At 33.3% G+C, this 23,328-nt stretch overlaps 1 protein-coding gene across 1 annotated transcript; it reads right to left on the minus strand.

Annotated features, from left to right (window-relative positions):
* Window positions 1-6,060: 6,060 nt before the first annotated feature.
* LOC149487601 (mid1-interacting protein 1A) lies at window positions 6,061-10,452 on the minus strand. The gene is made up of 2 exons (XM_089696184.1): window positions 10,232-10,452; window positions 6,061-6,674 (listed from the first exon to the last, which is right to left on the minus strand). The coding sequence occupies exons 1-2, from the start codon at window positions 10,273-10,275 to the stop codon at window positions 6,215-6,217; spliced, it is 504 nt and encodes a 167-aa protein (XP_089552310.1). The 5' UTR covers window positions 10,276-10,452; the 3' UTR covers window positions 6,061-6,214.
* Between the last annotated feature and the right edge of the window lie 12,876 nt (window positions 10,453-23,328).

Below are 23,328 nucleotides of genomic sequence, written 5' to 3' on the forward strand. Positions count from 1 at the left end.
GATAGAAATAAAGAAACATGCATAAAAGTTTCAACGGAAAAAGTACTTTCTGAGTGCGTCAATTTAAATTCATTGCACAGATTATATAAGTAATAGTAATGTTCATTGTTCTAAATGTGAAAGAACAAAAAAAAAACACTATTTTCAGTCTCTAAAGATTTAAAAGGACCTTAGTACTCCCGGTCTATGTAGCTACTGCATTATTGATTCGCGTGTTATATACCTACTCATAATATTATATCAAACTATCTTGTTATCGTTCACTCACATTTGTAACTAGGGTAAATATTTATATTATGTTGGGTATGACCTATTTACATCTAGTAATAATGACGTAAATTAGTATGCGACGTAAACAATATTTAGACTGAGATTTATTTACGTAATGCATAAGTAAGTACTTACCTACTTATTAAAGGAACGTAGCGACCCCAATAGTTTACTCATATCCAACGTACCTAGTCGTATTGTGAAATACTTGAACTGCTGTTTTTAAATACATAATATTAATTATAATTCACTCAAGAATGGATCTTAGGTATATCAGACGAACGAAAAATTTGCGGTCATAGAGAATCAAAAATAATGACTTATAGACGGCGCGGCGCCATATTGAATATTTAACGGATCATAGGACGCCATAGATATAAAAGAAGTATGGTAATTATTGGTCATTGGTCACAGACAATAATAATTAATAAGTAATGTCTAATCTTATATATAAAAATGAATCGCAAAATGTGTTGGTAAGCGCATAACTCGAGAACGGCTGAACCGATTTCGATAATTCTTTTGCACGCCTCATAAGCGAAGCGTTGAGGTGGGTACTACTGTCACTTCGCGCAAAACATCTGATTTTTCAAACTTAAAATGTCTTTATGTATCATACATTGCACTTGTAAGATAATACATACACACACATATTAAGAAAAAACACTATTTTTAACATTCATGATATTTTTGATGTCATTTTTGTTATTTAAACTAGTTAAAAAACAGTTTAAAAAAGTTCTGTCTTGGACGTCCGTGTGTCTGTATGTGCGGAGGATTTTCTTGTTAACACGATAGCGACCGAAATACTTTACTAATCGAGTCTTTTTTTTTCTCTTACGAGTTACGCTTGAGTATGCTCAGGAATAGAACCCTTTCATTTTTCAGGGTCTGATTCGATGTGGTTTAATTGTTATTAAATAAACAAAAATAATAATTATTAAAAAAAAATTATGAGGCGTGCACTTTTGGATTTTCCAAACTATTTTTATTATATTCCAAGGAATACTTCAAGAAGTACGACCATTTCGTGAAATGATCGATCATATCATGAAATGAGCAAATCTACGATATGGATTTCTGCTTTGAGTAGATAGTAGATAGTAGATACCTATTTATTTGCGTAAGTTATTCTCTCCGATGAGAATTATTGGCAACGAGCAGCTTCAAAGAGAACTCTCACGAAGGCACAAAAAGTAAAATGTTTAACCTTGGGCGGTGTTAAACACGCTTCGCTTTAAAAGTGGATGAACTTAGTTACGTAGGTATTAATTAGAGTAGGTATATGAATTAATTATTACTAATCACACCTTGTGTAAAAAATGAGATTAAAATCAATGCGGTTTATTGTGTGAATATTTCCTTATTGCCTGATTTCACCAAGAGCCAAGAGGATTATTAAATATAGGTACCTACCCACAGTATTACCATATTTCCTAAATATTGTAATACTGTGTACCTACTACCTACCTATATAAAAATGAATCGCAAAATGTGTTGGTAAGCGCATAACTCGAGAACGGCTGAACCGATTTCGATAATTCTTTTTTTATTATATTCCTTGAAGTCCGAGGATGGTTCTTATGTAGAGAAAACGTAAACATGTACACACGGGCGAAGCCGGGGCGGACCGCTAGTAACATTATAAAAGACTTAGAATTACTTAGTGGGTAGGTACAATCTTAATTAAAATGTCCTCAAAGTCAAATAAATTATACGTATCTAATTTAAATACCTACTGAATATTATGTAATGAGCATCTCTAATACGAACTATAATTTCAATTATTCTATATAATAAAATCATTATTTTATTATCATAAAGAAATTTAAAGTGCCGATGATAGATTGAACACGAATTACTGTCATTAATAGAATTTATCTACTTTCTTATCTTTACGACAGTTTCTCGTGCACTATGTATAAATAAAAAAAATGTTTATTGATATTAATTCATTATATATTGTATTAATAATTTTAAGACAGTGGCGTAATATGCACCTCATTTACGGTACATCGATTCCCGAAATAAGAATATATAAATTTTTAAGAAATAATTGTTTACACTGCCTTATCTTGTTTCTTTCGTTATAAGGGAAATTGTACTCTAATATGGAACTCTATTGACAATATAGTCAGAAGCCATTAAATTTTCAAGTGTATACCTACCTATTTTTAAATTTCTGTATTTGTAACTGTATATTTTCAACTTTATGTTACCTCTTAATGAAGTAAATTGGTTCAAATTGACCACCCTACGGGCTTTCTTGTGGAATTATGTCACATGCAGTGAATAGGTGAATAGTGATATTATGCAAGGTCACATCAATATCGCCTACTCAAACTAACCAATTCATGAAATTATGTAACAATGTCTGACTAAAGAATTTGTAGCAGCGCGCACTTAGGATCGATTCTGGTGTATTCAGTTCAGGGTCACCTGCTGTGCCCATTTAATCTAAGATTTCCTTCTAGAAAGTGTTTTATGGTGCATCAATGCGTATACAATGTTGTAATACTTACTTTCTTGACAAAATACCTATGCCGGATGCCCAAGATAAAAAATGTTTATTATTACTAAAGGTGCTTTTGATTCAAAACTCTGACCAGAACTCTTAAAATTACAAAAATTCTCACAATGAATTGCAGTACTATTAATATTTAATACCTACTCAGTTGGTACTCACATTCAAGTTATGATGATCAACATATTTATTCATTTTTGTTACCAGTGGTACTCGTTACAACAAATAGGGTGGTGGCACCAATTATCGGCCATGTCAACTTTTTTTGAACTTTGACTGGATGTAATTTTTACATTAATAGCTTTTTCTTTCTTACAGTGCCTTTTTCGGGTAGATAGATATTGAAACTCCATTACTACATTTGCAAAATTACGAATCCATTGTTACTTTATTAAATATAGAATTTTTATTTCGAATATGCCGATTTCCCTCAATATCGGCCACTAACAGCAAGATAACACCCTAATATCTGCCGTCTTTGGCCCTAATATCGGCATACCTTTTCTTAGGTGAAGTTAGATGAATAAAACTTAAAACTGGTAATTTTTTAACTCGCCTATCATGAATGGTCTTTTCGTTACATTGTCTTAAAAATTTAAAGTAATGTACCAAGTTCAGTATTCTTATAAGACAAATAAAGATACGGGGTTAAATGAGACTTGTGTCAATCAACTAGAAAAAGAATTGGCTTGGAAATGTTATAAGAAATCACCCAATCATTAAACCAACATATTCATAGAATACTACTTCACTTCTCATCCACCCACTATTTGATAAACCAAGAAACCAGGAGGATGGTGTGGTATTAAAGATTACTTTTGGTGGTCTACGGATGTAGGGAAAACAACCATAAAAATTCTCCTGCTGCAGATAAGATGTAATAAATGTATGATGCAATAAATGTTTTGCTAGTCACAAAACATTTATTGTTACTTTTTCACTGCCCTTAGCAACTTCATAAATGTTCTTCCATCTCTTAGGCCCTATTACTTTCCCTATCTTCGGAAATATACTAAAGCTCGTCTCATCCCCATTAATATTCTCCGTGGGTCTTGTAATATGTCTTCCGTTTCCGATTGATTTTATATTATGTTCTTGTAAGTCATTAAACCACTTTCTTCTGTAACTACAGCCCTGGCCAGCTTCTTTCATTTTAAAAACAAGGAATACCACTTTTTCCCTGTTTTTTCCATTTTTAAACGGATTGGGTCTTTTATCTTCTTTTATAATATTTATAACGCTATTTATCACGTTGCCACGTGATCCAGGAAAACCGTAGATAGGTAAACCGTAGATCCGTATCAACCATTGAACAATTTCTTCTTCATTTCGGTTTAAGACGGTATCTCTACCAACTGTGCATTCTGTGTCTATTCTTCCATGAAGTCTATCTTGTAAAGTGGTCCTCAGGATGTCGTATTGTCGAGATGCTTCTCTGATGCTCATATTTTGATTTTTGACGACATTAACTGTCTCTATAATTTTACTATGGTCAACAAAAAGGACAAACAAAAAGGTCAACAAAAAGGAAAACGTTTGCAAAAGCCAACGTTTTACTTTTAGTTGATCTTTTGCTAGTTTAGATTGTGCTGGCATGATTTTGGCATAGCAATTAGTTAACAAAAATTAAAATACATCACCTCCCTGTTTATTGTAAAGTCCAACGGTAGTAGAAAAGGTTTTACTAAGGTGGCCGTTATTACGCATCAATTCGCTTTATATCGGCCGTAGCTAATAAAAATCGTTTTTAGGCGGCCGACTTTAGGATCCAGTGATCAAACGGAGCTGTTGTTTCATTTCTAACCTTATTAATATCACTGCTAACATATAAAATAGCTAAACATGTTATTTGAAGTTTTCGTGCATTACCCCAATATCGACCACCCGGCCGATATTGAGATTTATCAGCAAATACAGATCCCCAATCTCGGCCCCGCAATTATTTCATTAAAAAGACAAATAAATGTAAAAACACACTTTTTTATGGATAATTTGTCTGTTTTTCTTTGAGAACACATAAAATTCAATACTATATGTTTGTTTAATTCCATTTAAATACTTATCCACGTAAAGCGTCGACTCAGCGATTTGACTACGCAATGCCGCCAAACTACGCACGTTTTTACCTGCACGTGCTCTATGGCTTACTGAATTTTCAAGAGTTGAGGTACCCACACCGAAATTTGGGAGGTTTTGCTTATGTATATAGAGTCACTTTTTGCATAAAAACTTTTATGATTTAAGATCGATATTTATAGTTATATTCCGTTTTCTCGAAAAGGCCGATATTAGGAGCAGGCCGATAATAGGAGACTCCACCCTATGTATTTTTTCATTAGTAAGATTGTTAGGTAATTATTATTATTATTTGTACTTATTTGTAGATGCAATTATGACCTACCCATACATATCTCACATTGCCCAGTGATATATCCCGTTAGAAACTTATTAATATTTGAATTTTATCAAACGGAAAAACAAGATCTAGTAAAATAATATAATCAAAGGTGTGTCGCAGTGTCATATTAATTGATACGTCACGATATTTTTACTGCTCGAGCCACGAACATATAAATTTCAAGGCAGAATTTTTATCACGTAATAACTACTATATTAGCCATGAAATTTAATAGATCCTGGTTTAATTCAGTGTCACTTTTATTACTTTTGTAGGAAATGATGAATGGTGTGTTCATTAGCTTTCATTCATATTTCTTCGACTTCAAATCGGAGTAGGTAATTTGTTATGAAACGTTCGCTTTACGAAATGTTTTAACATTGAGAGTTACTTATGTAACTATGAGCACAGTTTAGATAACAGTGCATGGTGATGTTTTATCAACACCTTCGAGTACATCAGCGATATGGCTTCGTAAAGATTAGTGAACACTTTGTCTTGTGGCAATCATATTTATGTAATTATGTGGTATGTCATTTATCTGTCTTTTTGATTTATCCAACAGATATCAAATATGTACATATTATTGAATTAATAGTTCTACACACAAACCTAAATGGTTTTCTTTAAGTGATTGTGAAATAAGAAATTCATATTGTCAATTGAACTTGTATGATCTAGTTTGTAAATAACTTCATGTTATTTCACAAAACCGTGTAACTGTAGAATGTGTAGCTCTAATTCAAATTCAAGTTTACTTAATAGATCTTAGTCATACTTAGGTATAAAATGTCAGCATTACTCAATAGTCTAGATTTGGTCTAGATGAAGTAAGCTACGTTTAGATTATCCAAATAAAACAAAAAACTTATTGACATTTAAGTTTATTAAATAACCACATAACTTACTGAGATTTCCACACACGTCCGACCCTATAACCTATATTTACAGCGCGGGTCGGTTAGCCTATATGTACAACATGTGCAGGGCAGGTTTGATCACAGGTAGGTATATTTTAAAGTTTAAACGGGGGCCCCGACTTCTTCTTGATACGATCTCGTGAGATGCGCGGCGGCGGCGGTGAGGTGGCGCAGGCAGCGGCGCAGGCCGCGGAGATGGCGCCTGCAGTTCGCCGCAGCGCGGGCCGCCGACTCCCTCTCGTCCTCGCCGTCGATCCCGGAGTCTCCGGCCGCACTGGACGCGTCACTCTCTGTGTCGCTCATGTCGGACACTCTCCTGCCCCGCTCTACGTGCTCCACTTCGGCTCCGGCCCACAGAAGCTCAGTCTTCAAGTCGTTCAGCATAGCGAATAGGCTGAACGGGTCATCGTCACCCTCTTGTTGCAAGTTCATCAGCCTGCTCGGCACGAGCACGGTCTCGTCCATGGTATTAACCATTTTGACGAACTTCTCCATGTCGTTGAGGATGCTTTCTTTGGAGAACTCGGTGTCATCATGTCTGGCGATTTTTCGCAAGGTGTTCCTGTAACAATGGAAATAGACTTTTAGAATTTTGCTCTCTTGTTACACTAACATGATTTAAAGGTACTTTAGAAAAATAAAAATAAAGGACATTGACAGTTTTTGTATGGGAGGTGGACCAAGTGCTGCCCAGAATGAAGACATGGTACATTTTGTTCCTCAGGCCAATACTAACATGTAAACCAAAGCGCATCAAAATCTATCCCAGGAGTCAAGAGAAAAAAAATGTTTTGTTTTGAATTATTTATTTAAAAAAAAAATGATTTTAAGAAAAACATGTAATAAATACACATTTTTTATGTGTAACAGGTACAGAATACGATACAAAATATAAAATACTGCATATTGGTACAGAATACAATAATTATACTAATCATCATCGTCGTCGTCATCGATAATAATTCTATCTAAGAATAAAGCAGGGCACCTTATCACGTCCTAGTGCCTAGCCCACCCTAAAAACCATACTAAGCACATGGTGTGCGCACAACAGCCGATAGTCCTCCGACCCGTAAAACATGTGCAACAATAGTTCCTTATGGCTGCCAGTCCGGTATTGCTGGAATCGACTAATATATAGGAATGGTAGACTTTAGACGATGTATGTCTACTTCTTAAGTTAAATCTGAAGAGGTGGACATTTTCAGACGGCATATTAAATGTTGATAGATCGCTTAAATCTCCGTTATATTGTTGGATAACAAATGTTTCTACATTTCGTATATGCTCGCTATAGTAACTCGGAGCGAGTTTTATTTGGTATGTACCAACTGCGAATAAAGTCAATTCCTCAGCGGTGAGAACTGGAAATACATTGTTCTGAACAACATTAATGTTATCAAAAGCGACTCTGTTTCGGTTTAGCCTTTTGGAATAGACGTAATCAGCCAAATCATTATTAGAGTCCATCCCCTCTCTAACTATATTGATGAAATCACGGCAATGAGGATTATCTAATAAATCCACATGAAATGCATTAGTGAGCTCAGCGGCGATTTTAAGATCGGAAAAAAAGTGAGGCAAGGATATGTTGCAGTATTCCTGGCGAAATAACTTGAAATCCCGTTTCAATCTGCCGTTTACCACCTCCACGGGCCATCGACATATGGTACACATTCGTGATTTTTTTATATGTTTTCCAGGGGGGGATATTTTTTTTAATATTTTTTCTTTATGTATATTAATGCTAGGATCCCATTGCAATTACATTCATTCCTGGGCAGCACTTGGTCCGAACACTGGCAATGTCCTTTAATGACTGTAGAATATTCCACTCAGGTATAAAATTGTTTGTTATCAAAACTACATTTTTATCTTAAAATTATCACTAGGTGCAATAAGTTTTATTATTCAATTTATTGCATAAGAGCATATAAAGATAATACTATTATCAGGAAAGGGGTAATTACTCATCTCAATATAATAAGTAAGAAATTCTTTCACTTTTGAGATATAAGACTATCTTCTTAAAACTTTAGCGCTATGTAATCTTTGATTTTTCTATGGTTTAGTCATAACATTATTTAACTTTTATTATGATAATATACAGATAATATACAGTTACATATTTAGTAAAATTAAATTGTAATACTGAAATGATTTAAAAGAGCAACTATGGAGATTCTTGCCGGTTCTTCTCCATAAATAGTTACTGCTTTCCGAATCGGTGGTAAATGTTAAAAATATGTATTGACGTTTCAAAAGTGCTTCTCGAAGAAGTCTAATTGAATAAATAAATGTTTGAGTTTGAGTTTGAACTGCTTTAAACAAGTGTTTTATTAGAAAAAACACCCTTAGATCCATTTTTATATAGTCCAATAACCATAATGTAAAAATACTGCTCCTAAGCTGTACTTAACCCATGCTAACTTATGCAATGCAATATACACAAGAACAAATGCTGTTACACAATATTTTCCATTCCTAGTAGGTATATTAGTATAGAAATATTACATCTTAATGTTGTCTATACTTTTATTTCCTTGAGAATAATTGAAACAATTTACATACACTATGTATTTAGATTTCTGTTTTCTATGTTAGATTTATAGATTGAAATTTATTTTGAAATTGATAACTTTTATAGATAAAAAAAAGTTTCATCAATTCATGTGCGATAACATTTATGCCATGAAATAGCAAAATGGTGATTGGTTTTATACAAAACATTTTACATTTAAATTTGTTAAGTATTTGTATTTATGAATACCATTTTATAATTAAATAATAGGTTTCTGTTCAATTACTTTTATTTTATTGGGACATTTTAACATTTATTAGTATGTCGCTATTAAAGCGATAACTCTGTTGCACTTTCATTTATCTCAATATGTTATGTTTTGTAGCATACAATATATTGATACTTATTTAGTATTTTAAAATCACAATTCATTAAAATGTCCACTAAATACTTCAAGACAATTGAATAATGTCCTTGCCCTAGTTGACGAAAATTGACTTCTGACGGGTTGATGATTGTTTTTTTCATGTAAACTTATTTACAAAACTCATAATTATACTACTCAATGTCCACTAACTATATTCAGGATGAGGAATTATTCTTTAACAAATTTATATAGTAGATAGAGTAATAGAATGTTATCATGCAGTGTTATTGCAATAGCCAAACTACAAATTTTATAATATGTATAATGTAAGAATGCCTTCGTGTTTATGTGTCTACAACCTACTATGATAACTGTAAGTATTATAGTTATAGTAGGTAATATTACTTACATTAATAAAATAAGACAATATAGTATTCTGCAAAAATTCTTATATAAAATGAATGTATTAAATTTTATCATCACATGAAATGTTTACATATATGAATTACAGCCTTGCAGCTCTTGACGAAAGTGTCACCTTGCTTTCAAATAGGTCATGTTAATCTTGACCTTATAATATGACTTTTTTTACACATTCAAATTGTTAATCACATGAAAGATGAGAAAAATATAAATAAAAACAAACTCATTTGAATTCAAGGTGTATGACTGAGATGTAAAATCACCATGCTATTTTGATAGCCAGTTAAATCGTGCTTAATTCTTCGTTATTGTTCATTGAACAAGCATTTAATTAAAATTAAATAATTTTACAGCTATCAGATGTAGACTTCAATAAAATATTTGGTAAGTAGTTCAGTTAAAATGTTTAATAAACCGTAGTTAGTATAAGAGATTTAAAAGGAAGAATTAGGTACCCTGAGTCATCTCAGGGCGCACGCCCAGATGTGACACGATTCGTAATCCCTAACCTCTTTGTACTAATCTGAAGATGAAAGTTATTTATTGAAGCCTCTATGATTAGCGTGACAAAAATTAACAGTCAGAAGCATTGCGTCAGTACATTGAAAACTGATGCTTATTATGTCAATGTGAAAGGAATTTGATATTTCAACATACATTGAAGTTCCGGAGTGCATCAATATTATTATTTTCTATACAATGCGTTTATTAATGTTCTACTTAATCAATAAAACACTGCTATGCTAATCTATGCATCACGCGGAGGTCTAACTAAAAGGGACGGGGTCGATTAAAAATGCGTCCGTACCTGCTGTTCTCCAATTTAGTCGAAATGTCGGTGTTGAAAGACATCTTGTATTATTTATGTTTGTTTAAATATATCACTGAACACACACGCCCTTATTTTTATTCACTTCTCTAACGCTAGTAACTCTAGCTTACGAAACGTCGCGAAAAAGACTGATTTCACCAGACACAAACGACCGCACACTAGAGTATGATTTGACGTTTGGCTAGAAGTGGGGAGCGTTCTTGGGCTTTTATATGACGCCACGATCATACGATGCGGGGTACGAAAAGCATTTATCGTGCTATGTTGTGGCATCTCGAAACAGTCGTTATCTCAAGCTTATTGATGAATGAAGACGATGTTTATTTTTAAAGTTTATGCATATAATTTAATTATAATAGTGAAAAAATTAGTTAAAACAAAAGTTAAGCTACGAAGCAAAATAATATCAGCCGCGAAGCGCGTGCCCTCAAATCTCTGTCTACGCCTCAAATCACACCACATCGTATCGTCCGTTGATTGGTTAAGCAGACTTTATGAATTTTTTTCATTGGACAACTGATTCAACTGCAACGGCGGTAAATTTAAACATAATTTTCAATAGAAATTTTGACTTTTCGGCATTTGTAGGGTGATGATAATCTATTATGATTTATGATGGTACCTAGGTATTGATTAGTTCGATGTTTCATAATTTAAGACTATTATTGAGTTATTTCATAATCCTAAAATAAAATAAAGGATACAGATAGCTGTACCACAGAACAGACACAACTCTTTATTATTTGTATATATATATATCTACTTAGGTATGTGTTTATTATGTACATTTAAGTCATAGATGTGTATAAAAAAAATACATAGTAACATACCCTATCTCCATGTAAATAAAATTACCTTTCATCGAGTAAATAAGGTGAAAGGCCTTATGAATATATTGAATGTGTATTGTATTCAAAGTATTGACCGATTACTCCTATTTACACCTATGTATAAATTAATATTGAATCCATCATTATTATTCCATCAATGCGCACCTAAACGTGGAAAAATATTTCCTATATTATTATGCAATAGACTTACGATTTTAGTTTTTTTTTTTCGTAATTATGATTTTCTCTACAGAGCATTAAAATATTATTACATCGCACTAAAAGAGAAAATAATAGGAATTAACAAAATCATCGCACGTGCTGAGATTTCTAATAATAATTATACCTAATGATAAAAATATATTAGGTAGGTACCCAATGACGCATTACCGCAGGCGTGATGTGTATTACGATTTATGAACCATTTGCGACTCAACAAATTAATGATATTATTTTATCCTCGCGGCTATTTGCGGAAATTACACAGAAAATATTTAGACTTAGGTAAATAAAACAGCGATTCGATATCTTGTTTTCATTGCATACAAGTTCGCAAGAAAGTGACACACCCACGTTACGTCACCACGCTCATAATTGCAACTAGATTCTGCATCAGATGTTATCTGTTAACACATTCAGAGTTGATCGTCATAATTGTTATGAACGCACGCCCCTCTAGGGGTCGCGAACTTTATAAATAGATTCCGCTGGACTTCATAATATTGTCTCTTTCACCATATTGATTTTAATTTTTTTAATTCTCGATTCATAATAATTTTCAAACCGGGGGATTTTATATCCGTTTTTATATTATCGTGTTGGTAAATAATGCCGATCTCTATGAAGGTCCAAAAAGCGGTATAATATTTTCAAGAAATTTGTAGGTACATTACTATAACATATACCTACTAAGTATGCATGTTTTCCTGTAGTCCACCTTCTTAATATTAGTTACAATAAATAAATTTTCATTAATGAATTCATCATAATTCATGGATTTCGGTTTCATCACTTTCATCTATATTCTATTCTTATCGCAGGTATCGTTATTCGTAGGTAGGTAGGTACATAATATATGTATAATATATGTATTATATAAATTATATATTTAACTCGTGTCCTTCTCGTTGTTGTTGCCTAGGAAAACTTGGTGAGAATGTGTGACATATAAATTCCAAAACGGCTGAATTTAACGAGTTGAGCTTATCAGTTCCAATTCGTTTACAAATTATATGAAAATAAATAAGAGTACATACTAAGGTTGCCCGTAATAATTTATATTAAAAGCCGCGTGTTTACGTTTTATAATCTTATATATAAAAATGAATCGCAAAATGTGTTGGTAGCGCATAACTTATTATATTCCTTGAAGTACGAGGATGGTTCTTATGTAGAGAAAACGTAAACATGTACCACGGGCGAAGCCGGGGCGGACCGCTAGTAAGAAATAAAAAAAAAGAAAGATATTTGTAAGTAGGTAGAGATTGTCTAATCTAAAAATGAACGCCCCTCCACTGTGTTTACGCTCACATTCAAAGTACGTGTATAGACGCAATACACACAAATTGGTCTGCCTCATTGGTCGTTCAGTCCTCCAGTCCCGTCCATGCCCGATCGACAGGACCAGTTGGCCAACTAGTGCATAAATGACGCGATGCACGACAGAACGGACGTGTCATTCCGTACATAGCGCGCTCTCCCCGCCATACAATGCTAGGCACCTGAACTGATCGCCCGATTAGTTGACAAATCAGTGCGCGAGTGTCAAAGTTTGCAGTAGAATCGACGCGCGCACACATATAAAGTGGTTCAATAATTATTTGTCCTCACACATTGAAACAATTAAGTTTAGTGGAGGGGCGTTCATTTTTAAGTTATAAACAGACGTTCGAATTTGGTACGGACCGCACCGTGACCTTGGTGCGCTCCGGACCATATTCGATCGTGTGTACAGTGGTCCGCCGGACATAATTATTATTATTGACGGTACGGTTGGTTCGATGGTTTTTTCATCCGAACTTGGTGCGGACCGTACCAAATTCGCGCGTGTGGACGGGCGATCGCACCGGACAGCGCATTAGTCATAGACTATATACTTATTACAGCTTTAGTCATAGTCAGGGGGGGCACACTCGGAACTGTCATGTAAACGCATAGACGACAGCGACGCGGGCGGTGAGTGGTATAACTAAAATTAAAAAAAAGCCGCCATCTTGTAATGATGCGCGACTGTCATTGTCAACCATAGTTGTCAACTCTCCTGGCTTTCGGTTCGGACGGACGTTGATGCGATTTCGAGGTTATCTCATTTGTTTTTGTTAAATATATCGTTATCTTTTAAGTTTTTGTTTTGGTTAAGTTTTGTTTTGTTATTTTGTTATTTGTTTTATTGTTGTTAACTGTTGTGAACGTTGTGATCATGAGTTTTCAACGGAGGAGATATTGCGTTTTTCGGTGTGCCGCTTTAGGTAAGTTATAATATAAATACTAATTGCTTATACAGTGTAAACCTCATGTGTAATTGTATACTTGCTAAAAGCGTCGAAATCACTATACTCTGGCTGGTTTTCCGTACAATGAGTGTAACCTAGCACTATATAATTGCGTAGCATCACACCGTCACACAATAACGATAAAAATGCGTTATTAAGTAAATATTAAACCTTCATTTTCCTTGTTACCCAAATTAGTAAGGAACTGCAATAGACTTAGATTTTTTGTTTTGTTATTTAGCCTGTAATAAACTGCTGTTGCCTGTTGGCATCATAGAACCGCAGATTAAGAAATTCGTTCATATGTTTACAAATTGTTTACAAATTGGGATTGCCATGCTTGCACAGTTGTTGTTGTCTGATAGGTCCCAAACTAGGCGGAGCCTGTATCTTGGGACCTTATAAATAACAATAAAATATTTACAAAGCAGCGTAATCATTTCGACTATTGTGTAAACCGGATTTTTCCTCTGAAATGTTTCCTTCTGGCTTCTTAATGATGCATGATACCACTGCTAGTTGTGAGAACAACATACCCAACTGTTAGGGTGGCAGGAAATTAGTCCATCACTCAATATTGCTATTAGGTATATCAAATTGGCGTAAAAATACTACTTTCGAGCAAAGCTTCATGAGCACTTGCTCTTTACCACGTTTTTGTGGTACTTAAACATATTGTAGATTGAATTCAACACCCCATATAATACATTCATTCATGTGTACCATGGCTAAGATTTAAATTCCCAAATGCATAAAATGACTGGACATTGCAAAAAGCAACATCATAACCAAATCTGCAAGCAAAACCTATGTCAAATATGGCACTACCATTAATATATGATCTTTCAATTAACATACTTCAGCACTGTAACACATAAACATATACCAAATATATACATAAAAGAATTTTATATAGTTATTATCAACTAAACAAAGTTATAATAAAAATAAGATGAGGCATGAACATTGAACATGTAATGTTTTCAGATGAGCGAGGTGTTCCACTTCACCAGTTCCCAAATCCCAATAAGCGGTCTGACTTATTTGCTGCTTGGGTATCAGCTGCTGGTGACTATCTCAAGGAAAATGATCCTATGCGGATATTCAAGAATAGAAGAATTTGTGATCAACATTTAGATCCTTCAACTAAAATATCTGGACGTCATCTTATTTGGTCAGCCGTGCCGACAATTAAATTGCATTGTAAGTAAAACTTGTTTTCATTTCTTTCGATATATTTTTGAACTATTTTTTGGTTCTTTAAGTCTGCTATGATCAATGACATAATTATAGGGTGGCAGGGCTGGCAAAATGCCACAGGCCTCCGACCCAAGAGGGCCAGGTCTAAGAAGTCGCTAGCTCAGAAATATTTGTGACGATCTTTATTGATAGGGCCCCATCAAAAGAATGTGCCCCTGTTTTGCACCAGTATAGAACTTTAGAATATTCAGTGGTCTAGTTGGCTTTATTGTTACATAATAATACTGTTGTAATTTTACATTACAGGTATACGGCAGTCAATAGCAAGTATTGTAGAGACTGACCATAGTTACTGTGGATCCCGAAGAGAACATTTACAAAGTAGGACTCTGATGGACATCACAAACCAAGCCCTGCCAGGTCCTTCTTCTTCAGAAACTGTTGCAATACCTTCTGGGTCTTCTGCAAGCACTTGTTTAACAGTAAATGAAAACTACCCTGCTCGGTCTACAAAAAGGAAAATGAATGCAGGTAGTGTATAAATATTATGTGTCTTGAAATCAATTTGACTCATCCTTTACGGAACATATTATAAAGCAGGGACTGGGTAGGATAACCCATTCATTCGATTATGACTTACAAACAATATCCCTTTCAAACAGTAACTTCTTCAATGAAAGACTTACTCATCCCATTTCTATGATACATGTATATTTGTATAACTATAATATTAGTAAATATTAGTAAAGATACTTCTTTCTCTGACTCATTACTTTTAGTAGTTACTTTACAAAGAATCATTACTTATTATAAGATTGAGTTTTCATACTTATTTTTTTTTTATTTCAGAACAAACATTCAGATATCTTTTAAAGAAAGCAGAAGCCACGCACGCAAGAAAGGAGCGAAAGAAGACGAATGATATTAGGAGACTGCGTCAAAAAGTGAAGATGTGGAAGTCACGTCTTCAGCAGCAGAAAAAGCTGGCAACTCAAAAGGACTTTGAGAAATTGACTAAAAATATGACAGAATCGGCCAAATTATTTAGCCGAATGCAGTTTGTTGAAGGCAGAAAAAAGAAAAAGGGACACAGGTTTACTCAGGAGGAAAAGATTTTGTCCTTGTCCATTTTTAAAAAAAGCCCTAAGGCTTACAAATTATTATGTAAGCATTTTATATTACCTTCGAAAAAAGTAATAAAAGCAATGCTGTCTAAGGTAAAATTGTCGCCAGGCATAAATTTTACAATTTTTCAAGAATTAAAAAATACTGTAACAAAAATGTTACCTCAAGATCGTCTGTGTACATTGATATTCGACGAAATGTCGATATCACCACAAATTCATTACAATGTTTACACAGACGATCTTGTAGGATTTGAAAATTACGGCGATGGCGAAAAGACGGACAAATTTGCCAATCACGTCTTAGTGTTCATGATTAAAGGGGTAAAGAAAAATTTTAAACAACCTGTTGCATACTACTTTACGCAAACTTTAAAAAGCGATAAGCTTAAACAAATTTTGAAAAGTGTTATAACAAAAGTGCAAGCAACAGGTTTAGAAATTATTGCAACCGTGTGCGACCAAAGTTCCCCAAATGTTAGTGCTATTAACAGTTTATTATTGGACTCGAAAAAAATATTTTGCCAAGAAAAAAAGGAATGGCGAAATGATGTTCTATACATTAATAATAAAGTTATTATACCTTTATATGATGCACCCCACTTAATTAAAGGGGTAAGGAACAATTTGATAAATAAAGAACTAAAATACATTCATGAAGATAAACAAAAAAGCATTAAGTGGGAATATTTCCAGCGAGTATTTGAAGCGGACAGGTCGCACGGTGAGTTGCGTCTTTTGCCCAAATTAACGAATGAACACTTAGACCCAGATAAAATAAGGAAAATGAAAGTAAAAAATGCCACTCAAGTACTGAGCTACAGCATGGCTGTTGCAACAGACAATCTAGTTGCCAGACAAAGTGTTGCTGAAGAATGTGCCAATTTGATTCCATTTGTATTATTAATAGATAAATTATTTGATTCATTGAATGCATCTAGTTTTTCAGTGCCCAATGGAAAAATTTACAGGGCTGCTGTGAAAATAAATTCTCCTCATCACAAGCTATGGCTAGATGCTGTGCAAGTTCTGAAAACAGTTAAATTTGTATTAAAAAAGAATTCCCAACTAATAGAAAAGTCTGTACCAACTGTTACTAACTTGATTAAGACAATCGAAGGTTTTAAGACACTCTGGCAACTGTTGTTTCGAAAGTATTCCTTTGATGCAATGTTGACGCGACACTTTAACCAGGACCCACTCGAAAACTTTTTCGGAAGTATCAGAAGTTTAGGTGCCCGTAATGTGGCACCTAATTGTATGGGATTTGAGGGTGCATACAAAACACTCTTGCTGAACAATTTCAGCAGCAATCATTCAGTCAACGCTAATTGCGAAGAAGACCAAAATGATTGCTTACAGTCGATATCTTTTTTAATAAATTATAAAGAAAATATTTCAGCACCATCACAATCCCAAAATATTGTAATTGATCAGCCCCTAGAAGTGATTGAAGGCATCAGAACTGTGTTAGACACAGGGGCTGATCAAAGAATTTATGTATGTGGGTGGGCCCTGTCAAAATGTTTGCAAAAAATTGTAAAAGGTTGCAAAACATGTAAAAACACGCTATTGGGCAATCCGGAAGATGCCAAGTATAGATATATAAGACAAAAAGAATACAACAAAAATAAACAATGGCTATGCTACCCATCTGATTGCTTAATAGCGTGTTTCCAAGAAATACAGGAAACAACAGTTGCATTTCTGAATAGTGAATGCTACAAAAAAAATATAAAAGAAAGAATTAAAGCCTTTATCGAATTATTTATAGATTTTAATTTTATTGATTGTATGAACCACAAAGAAAAATTTAAAGAAACTTTTGTGGATACATCCATCAACTTAATTATATTCAGTTGGTGCAGATCTCTTAACAGAATATTAGACGGCAAATTAGCTTATGATGGGGAGGATAAAATAAAGAAATCAGCTCAATTATATTATAATAATTATAAAACCCATAGAAAATAAAGCCATGTTGTGTCCTAGTTCAGTGTTCCACAAACTTTTTCCATGCATGGTGCACCTATGAAATCAGGATATTTTAGAGGTGCACCGTAAATTCAATTCAATTTTTTATCAAATAATTATTGCTTATTATAAAATTAAAAGTGATCATGGAAAAGTCTTCTATCATTTCTTCCCACCTGGAAATAAATGCATTCTATTCCATTTAATGAGAAGCTTTTCCCGCGGCAAGCCAATTATTAATGACCACGCACGGCACATCGGTGTGCCGCGGAACACTGAGTTAAATCTGCTAAAAACAAAAGCTTTAGTTATTTCAGTGCAGTGCAATTATATAGTATATAAATCTCAATTCAATAAACGTGAATATCGCTAAAGAAATTGTTTTTATTCTCACCCCTGGTTGCCCTCATTACTTTGGCAAATTTATTATTTACTCAACTTACAAGGCAACTTATGGAGTGAGAGTATGTTTACAAAAATATTACTAACTCCACAAAAAGAAAATTGTCAGGAAAACGACGCTTTTCGTGGTGTTAGTAATATTTTTGTAAATATACTTTCGCTCCATATCTGGTGCTATATATATCGATATGCATACTGCATAGCTATATATATATATACACTCCTTTAGTTATCCTACAAAGTTGCAGATGGCAGCACGTTCCATACATACACTTATTACCACAGAGTAGCCACTCTATCTCAGCTATACATTATTCCTCTATGGTCATAGTTCTACCGCCAAACAAAACGGACGTCGGTCGATCGTTATCAATGGCGATGGCGTCGGATGACGTGGCTAATACTGAAAAAAAGATTAATAATATAAATTTTAGAACTCTACAAAGATTTATGATATGACTGCATATGTCTGAATGAATCCCTGTCTTTTAAATATAATTTTGCCCATTCTTTTCTCTTCGTTTTCTTCTTTTCAATGGTTGTAACTTGTACTTGTACTTGTACCAAAAGAAGCCTTGAACTGAGGTCTACATGTGAAAAAAATACAACATTCTAACCACGAATTTATTACGAGAAATAGATTTTCAAGGAATTCGGTTTGACTTTTAATGAGATTACTATGATCAATGCTCGAAATATTCACAAAAAAAGGAGATTAATTTGATAATTAATTTGTCTTAATTTGTCTAATAAGATTAATTTGTCTTATAAATCTAAGATAATTTTTTTGTTCAGTTAATTTATTACATATAAAGATTATGTACCTACATATAATAATATATTGAAATATCGACTATAACTAACGACTAAAACATAAACAAAAACTTGGTAATAGATAGATGATATATATAATTTTGTTTACTAGGGACAACCCTGACATTCTTTGAAAATCTATATCTCGTAATAACTTCGTGGCTAGAATGTGGTATTTTTGTCACATGTAGAACTCAGTTCAAGGTTTCTTTTGGTACTAAACAGAGCTTCTACTAACGCCTGCATATAATATAAAAAAATAAAAACGAAAATCAGTAAAAATTACAATACTTTCGCCTCTATCGACAATATCGAAAATTTCAAAAAGGGATAATTTGCGCCTTTAATCACTTCATATATTAGCAACGTAATAAATTATCTAGTCACTAGTGTATCTATTTTTTTATACGAATTTATTTAGCTCAGTCGGCCGCGAAAATTCCAATATTTTAAATGTTTTTTTAAAAATCGTAAATTTAATCATAATTTTTAAACAAAGAATATTTTCTTTGTGCGGCAATGCCTGGACGGATAGCCGAAACCGATTGAATATTGAAACTGTAAAGGCGAAGCTGCAAATTAATTAAATGTAATTTTAAATTATCGTGCAAAGATTTTTATACATTCGCTTTAGAAAATGAAGAGCTATTAAAAGCTGTTTCTTCCAACAGCAAATATAAATGCCAAAAATAAATTTTCTCTATTTAACATTGCTGTTTTAATTATCTCCCGTAAAAAATAACTAGAACTCGTATTTTTGATGCTGTTAACCCTTAAATCAAATACTGGCAACCCTAGGTGCGGTGCGGTCGTGTGGCGAGTCGATCGCACCGCACGAGTACGGTGGTCCGGTCGCACCAGTTCGAACGTCTGTTTATAATTTTAGATTAGACAATCTCTACCTACATGTCTTATGTACGGATTAACATTCTCGTAAGATTAATGACCTTTATTTTTTAATAACCAACTGAAGGTAGAACAGTACCATTAAAATATTACTGTACAATTTTACGGGTTTGGTTTTTATGAAACAAAACAATTAGATTTTCCACATCCCTTCCCATCCCCAACCCATCCTCTCCTTCCCTATCCTCATTCCCTCCCATCCTCGCCCCTTCTACCTAACTCCTTCCAAATCCCTTTGAGGATAGCAACACATCCACTTCCCAGTGGAGTGGATGCTTATGGGCGGCGTGTATCGCTTAACACCATACGACGCGTCTGCTCGTTTGCTAAATCCTATAGCATAAAAAAAAAATTAGTTTTTAAAAAGAAAAATTATTGAATGCATTATTTTTCGGTAAATTATAGGTAAGTAATCTATCAACGTAAAACCGTTAAATTGTGAAATGGGTATTCGATACGAAAAGTTGCACAAACCAAAATACCTATATTATGTAGTGAAAAGTTGGGTAAATTTAGTTCGAATAATTTAAAAGGACACGAATAAGGGACTCTGTCCTGACCGACCGCGACGTATGGGAAAAGTAAATTACGGTATTAAAACATACCTATCTAACTGCGATGAATTCGCATTATTATAATATGCTAACCAAAAATGCGCTAAATTAGTAAATGTTACGGATCACAGTTTGTCGGCAGATTACAATCTCGCGGGTTAGATTATAGTAATTTATAATAAATCGGTTTTTACAATTTTATGGTGACAAATACATTAGGTATTATATTTTATTATAGTCACAAATCACAATATTACATTTAAAAATAACTCAAACTGCACTATATTCATTTTTAAATTCAAATAAACTGAAATGTATAATTATTAATTAGGTATGCCTTTAAAATATATAAGTAACTTATAAATTATAATACATTATTGTCATTGGTTTTTATTGAAATTTCTGACCGATGGCGCCATCTCTTGATGGATTAAATAAGGAATTCTTTTTTTTATATTTTGCTCATGAAACTACTTTACAGCTCTATCTAGTGTGCTAAAATCTTAGATTATTAGGTGTATAATCTAAGGCTAAAATTGTTATGAACAACATAACCTGACATTATTTAGTTAAAGTTGTAATCAAAAGATGGCGCTTTAAACAATTACAATATATTCTATTCACCTACAGATGTCGCTACATAAACGAGTCATAAAAATTTTGACCAAACAAAGACTAAACAATTAACATGTTTGAATCATTTAATTTAAATTTTTTACAAAGTATTTCGAATTTTTAAATGAATAGAAATTTATTGCTTTATAATATGTTATGTAAACTTACTAGACACAAACAATTAGTGGATGTTCTTGGAAAACCGCACAAAGAAAACATAAAGCATGGCATAGGAAAAAAAAATCAAATAGGTAGGTACCTAATCATGAAGAATCGGAGATAAAAATATGACAATAATTATAAAATTATTTTAATTAAAACATAGGTACATAATATTTATAGTCAACTAGCCGCTCCGCGCGGTTTCACCCCCGTGGCTCCTCTCCTGTTGGTCGTAGCGTGATGGTATATAGCCTATAGCCTTCCTCGATAAATGAGCTATCTAACACCGAAAGAATTTTTCAAATCGGACCAGTAGTTCCCGAGATTAGCGCGTTCAAACAAACAAACAAACAAACTCTTCAGCTTTATAATATTAGTATAGATTAGTCATTCACTCAGACGTAGTCTCTGATCTGTGCTTAGATCAATGATTATTACTCTTTTTTGGTCTGTGTTATTAGATATCACTAATTGGTACCAAATTAAGTAGGTACATGAATTACCTATAAGTATTTTGTCGAAATATAGGTAGGTTAATCATGTGTTAGTTAATCCATCAGTAAATCCTATTTCATCTTGTTGAACGTTAATTCTATAAAATTGTATTTAAAACAAACGAAACAACAATATTCAAATGTAATTAAAACGGCTAATTAAGATTAAAACAGCGATATCAGTAGTTCTGGTAAAGTTTGCTGTCTGCTCATCGAGTGAGCACTTTGCGGCTTGTGGTCGCTAATCAAATTAAGCTGTGGATACTAGTGCTGTATAATATGGATATAGCTTTATTTTTTAATTTTGACAATCTAAAATTACTGCATTTAAACAAAGATATGGTGTGAAACAATAATAATATATTAAAGTCGTAGCTTAGGAAATATTATTATGGAAGTTATACTTATAAAATGCATTTAGGGCTGATTTTTCAGTCCTTGGTTAAATAGGTATTATTCGTCAAATAATGTATTATACAATCATTTCAAAAATGTATTCTGATTGCCCGTATTTAACAGTTTTCAGGTGACATTTTTATACAATCGTGTACGGTCTAATACTTTATTAAGACGGGTAAGTTTTAGCCAAGCGTTGAAAAGTCGGCCCTTATCGGGATTGTTTTTTACCAGAAGAATTTAAAAAGGAAAGAAGTTTTCGTAGCGCATTCTCATACTAAAAGTAATGAATAGAATATTAGTGGGGTTAGATTCGATAATCAAGAAACAACTTTAGCAAGTGTACCTAACACGTAAGTAGGTAATTAAGTATATGTATAAATAAATATAAATAAATTAATGAAATAAAACTTCAAATCAGTTAAAATGTTAATGATATAATTGTTTAAACCCCGTTTCATTCAAAATCATTAAAAATCCGTTTGTTGTAAAAAAGACGTTATAAAAAGATCCATCTCCACTACATCTGACCCTTGGGATATTTAGGCGATTTCATGGCTGGATATGAACGAGTGTGCAAACACAGCAGCTCGGTTCGTTCGCTTTGATTCCTACGAGTGGCGGCAAACGCAAAAATATATCAATTTCATTAGTCAATGTAAATAAATTATTCGATGTGAGCAGTCTCTGTTTATTTACCTTTATACAGGCTCATTAACTTAAGCTCTTATATTATGTGCTTGTCGAAATATATGCTTTTATCATATTAAATATAATAATAAATAAACTTTTTTTTTGCTTTCGTCTGAGGAAAACAATAAAGTTGATTGTTATTTAAGATTATCAATTTGTACAAACATTTTGGAATAATTATAGAAAAATTAATGTACTTGATAACTACTTATGGATTATCTAAGAATTCTTAAAATATATAAATAACATATACACTGGGGTAGATCCCTTTAAAAATAATAAAAAGTGCAAAAAAATCGCAGTCGGATGAAACCCATTAGAAAAGGAGGGGAATATGATGAAAATTAAAGGAAAAATAAATTACGGTCAATCCGAGTTCGGGAAGTGGGAGGGGGGAGCTTTTAAGAGAAAAAAATGG

Source organism: Colias philodice, chromosome 6 (genome assembly GCF_061535455.1).
Source record: "Colias philodice isolate Cphi_HAF_F1 chromosome 6, ilColPhil1 Martin Lab GWU primary, whole genome shotgun sequence".
Taxonomy (NCBI): domain Eukaryota; kingdom Metazoa; phylum Arthropoda; class Insecta; order Lepidoptera; family Pieridae; genus Colias; species Colias philodice.

What these genes read in the sequence shown, in the direction of transcription:
- LOC149487601 (XM_089696184.1), bottom strand. Translation starts at nt 10,275, where the DNA reads ATGTCTTTCAACACCGACATTTCGACTAAATTGGAGAACAGCAG. An exon ending in ACTAAATTGGAGAACAGCAG is followed by an intron (nt 6,675 to 10,231) that starts GTACGGACGCAT and finishes CCATTGTTACAG; the next exon opens with GAACACCTTGCGAAAAATCG.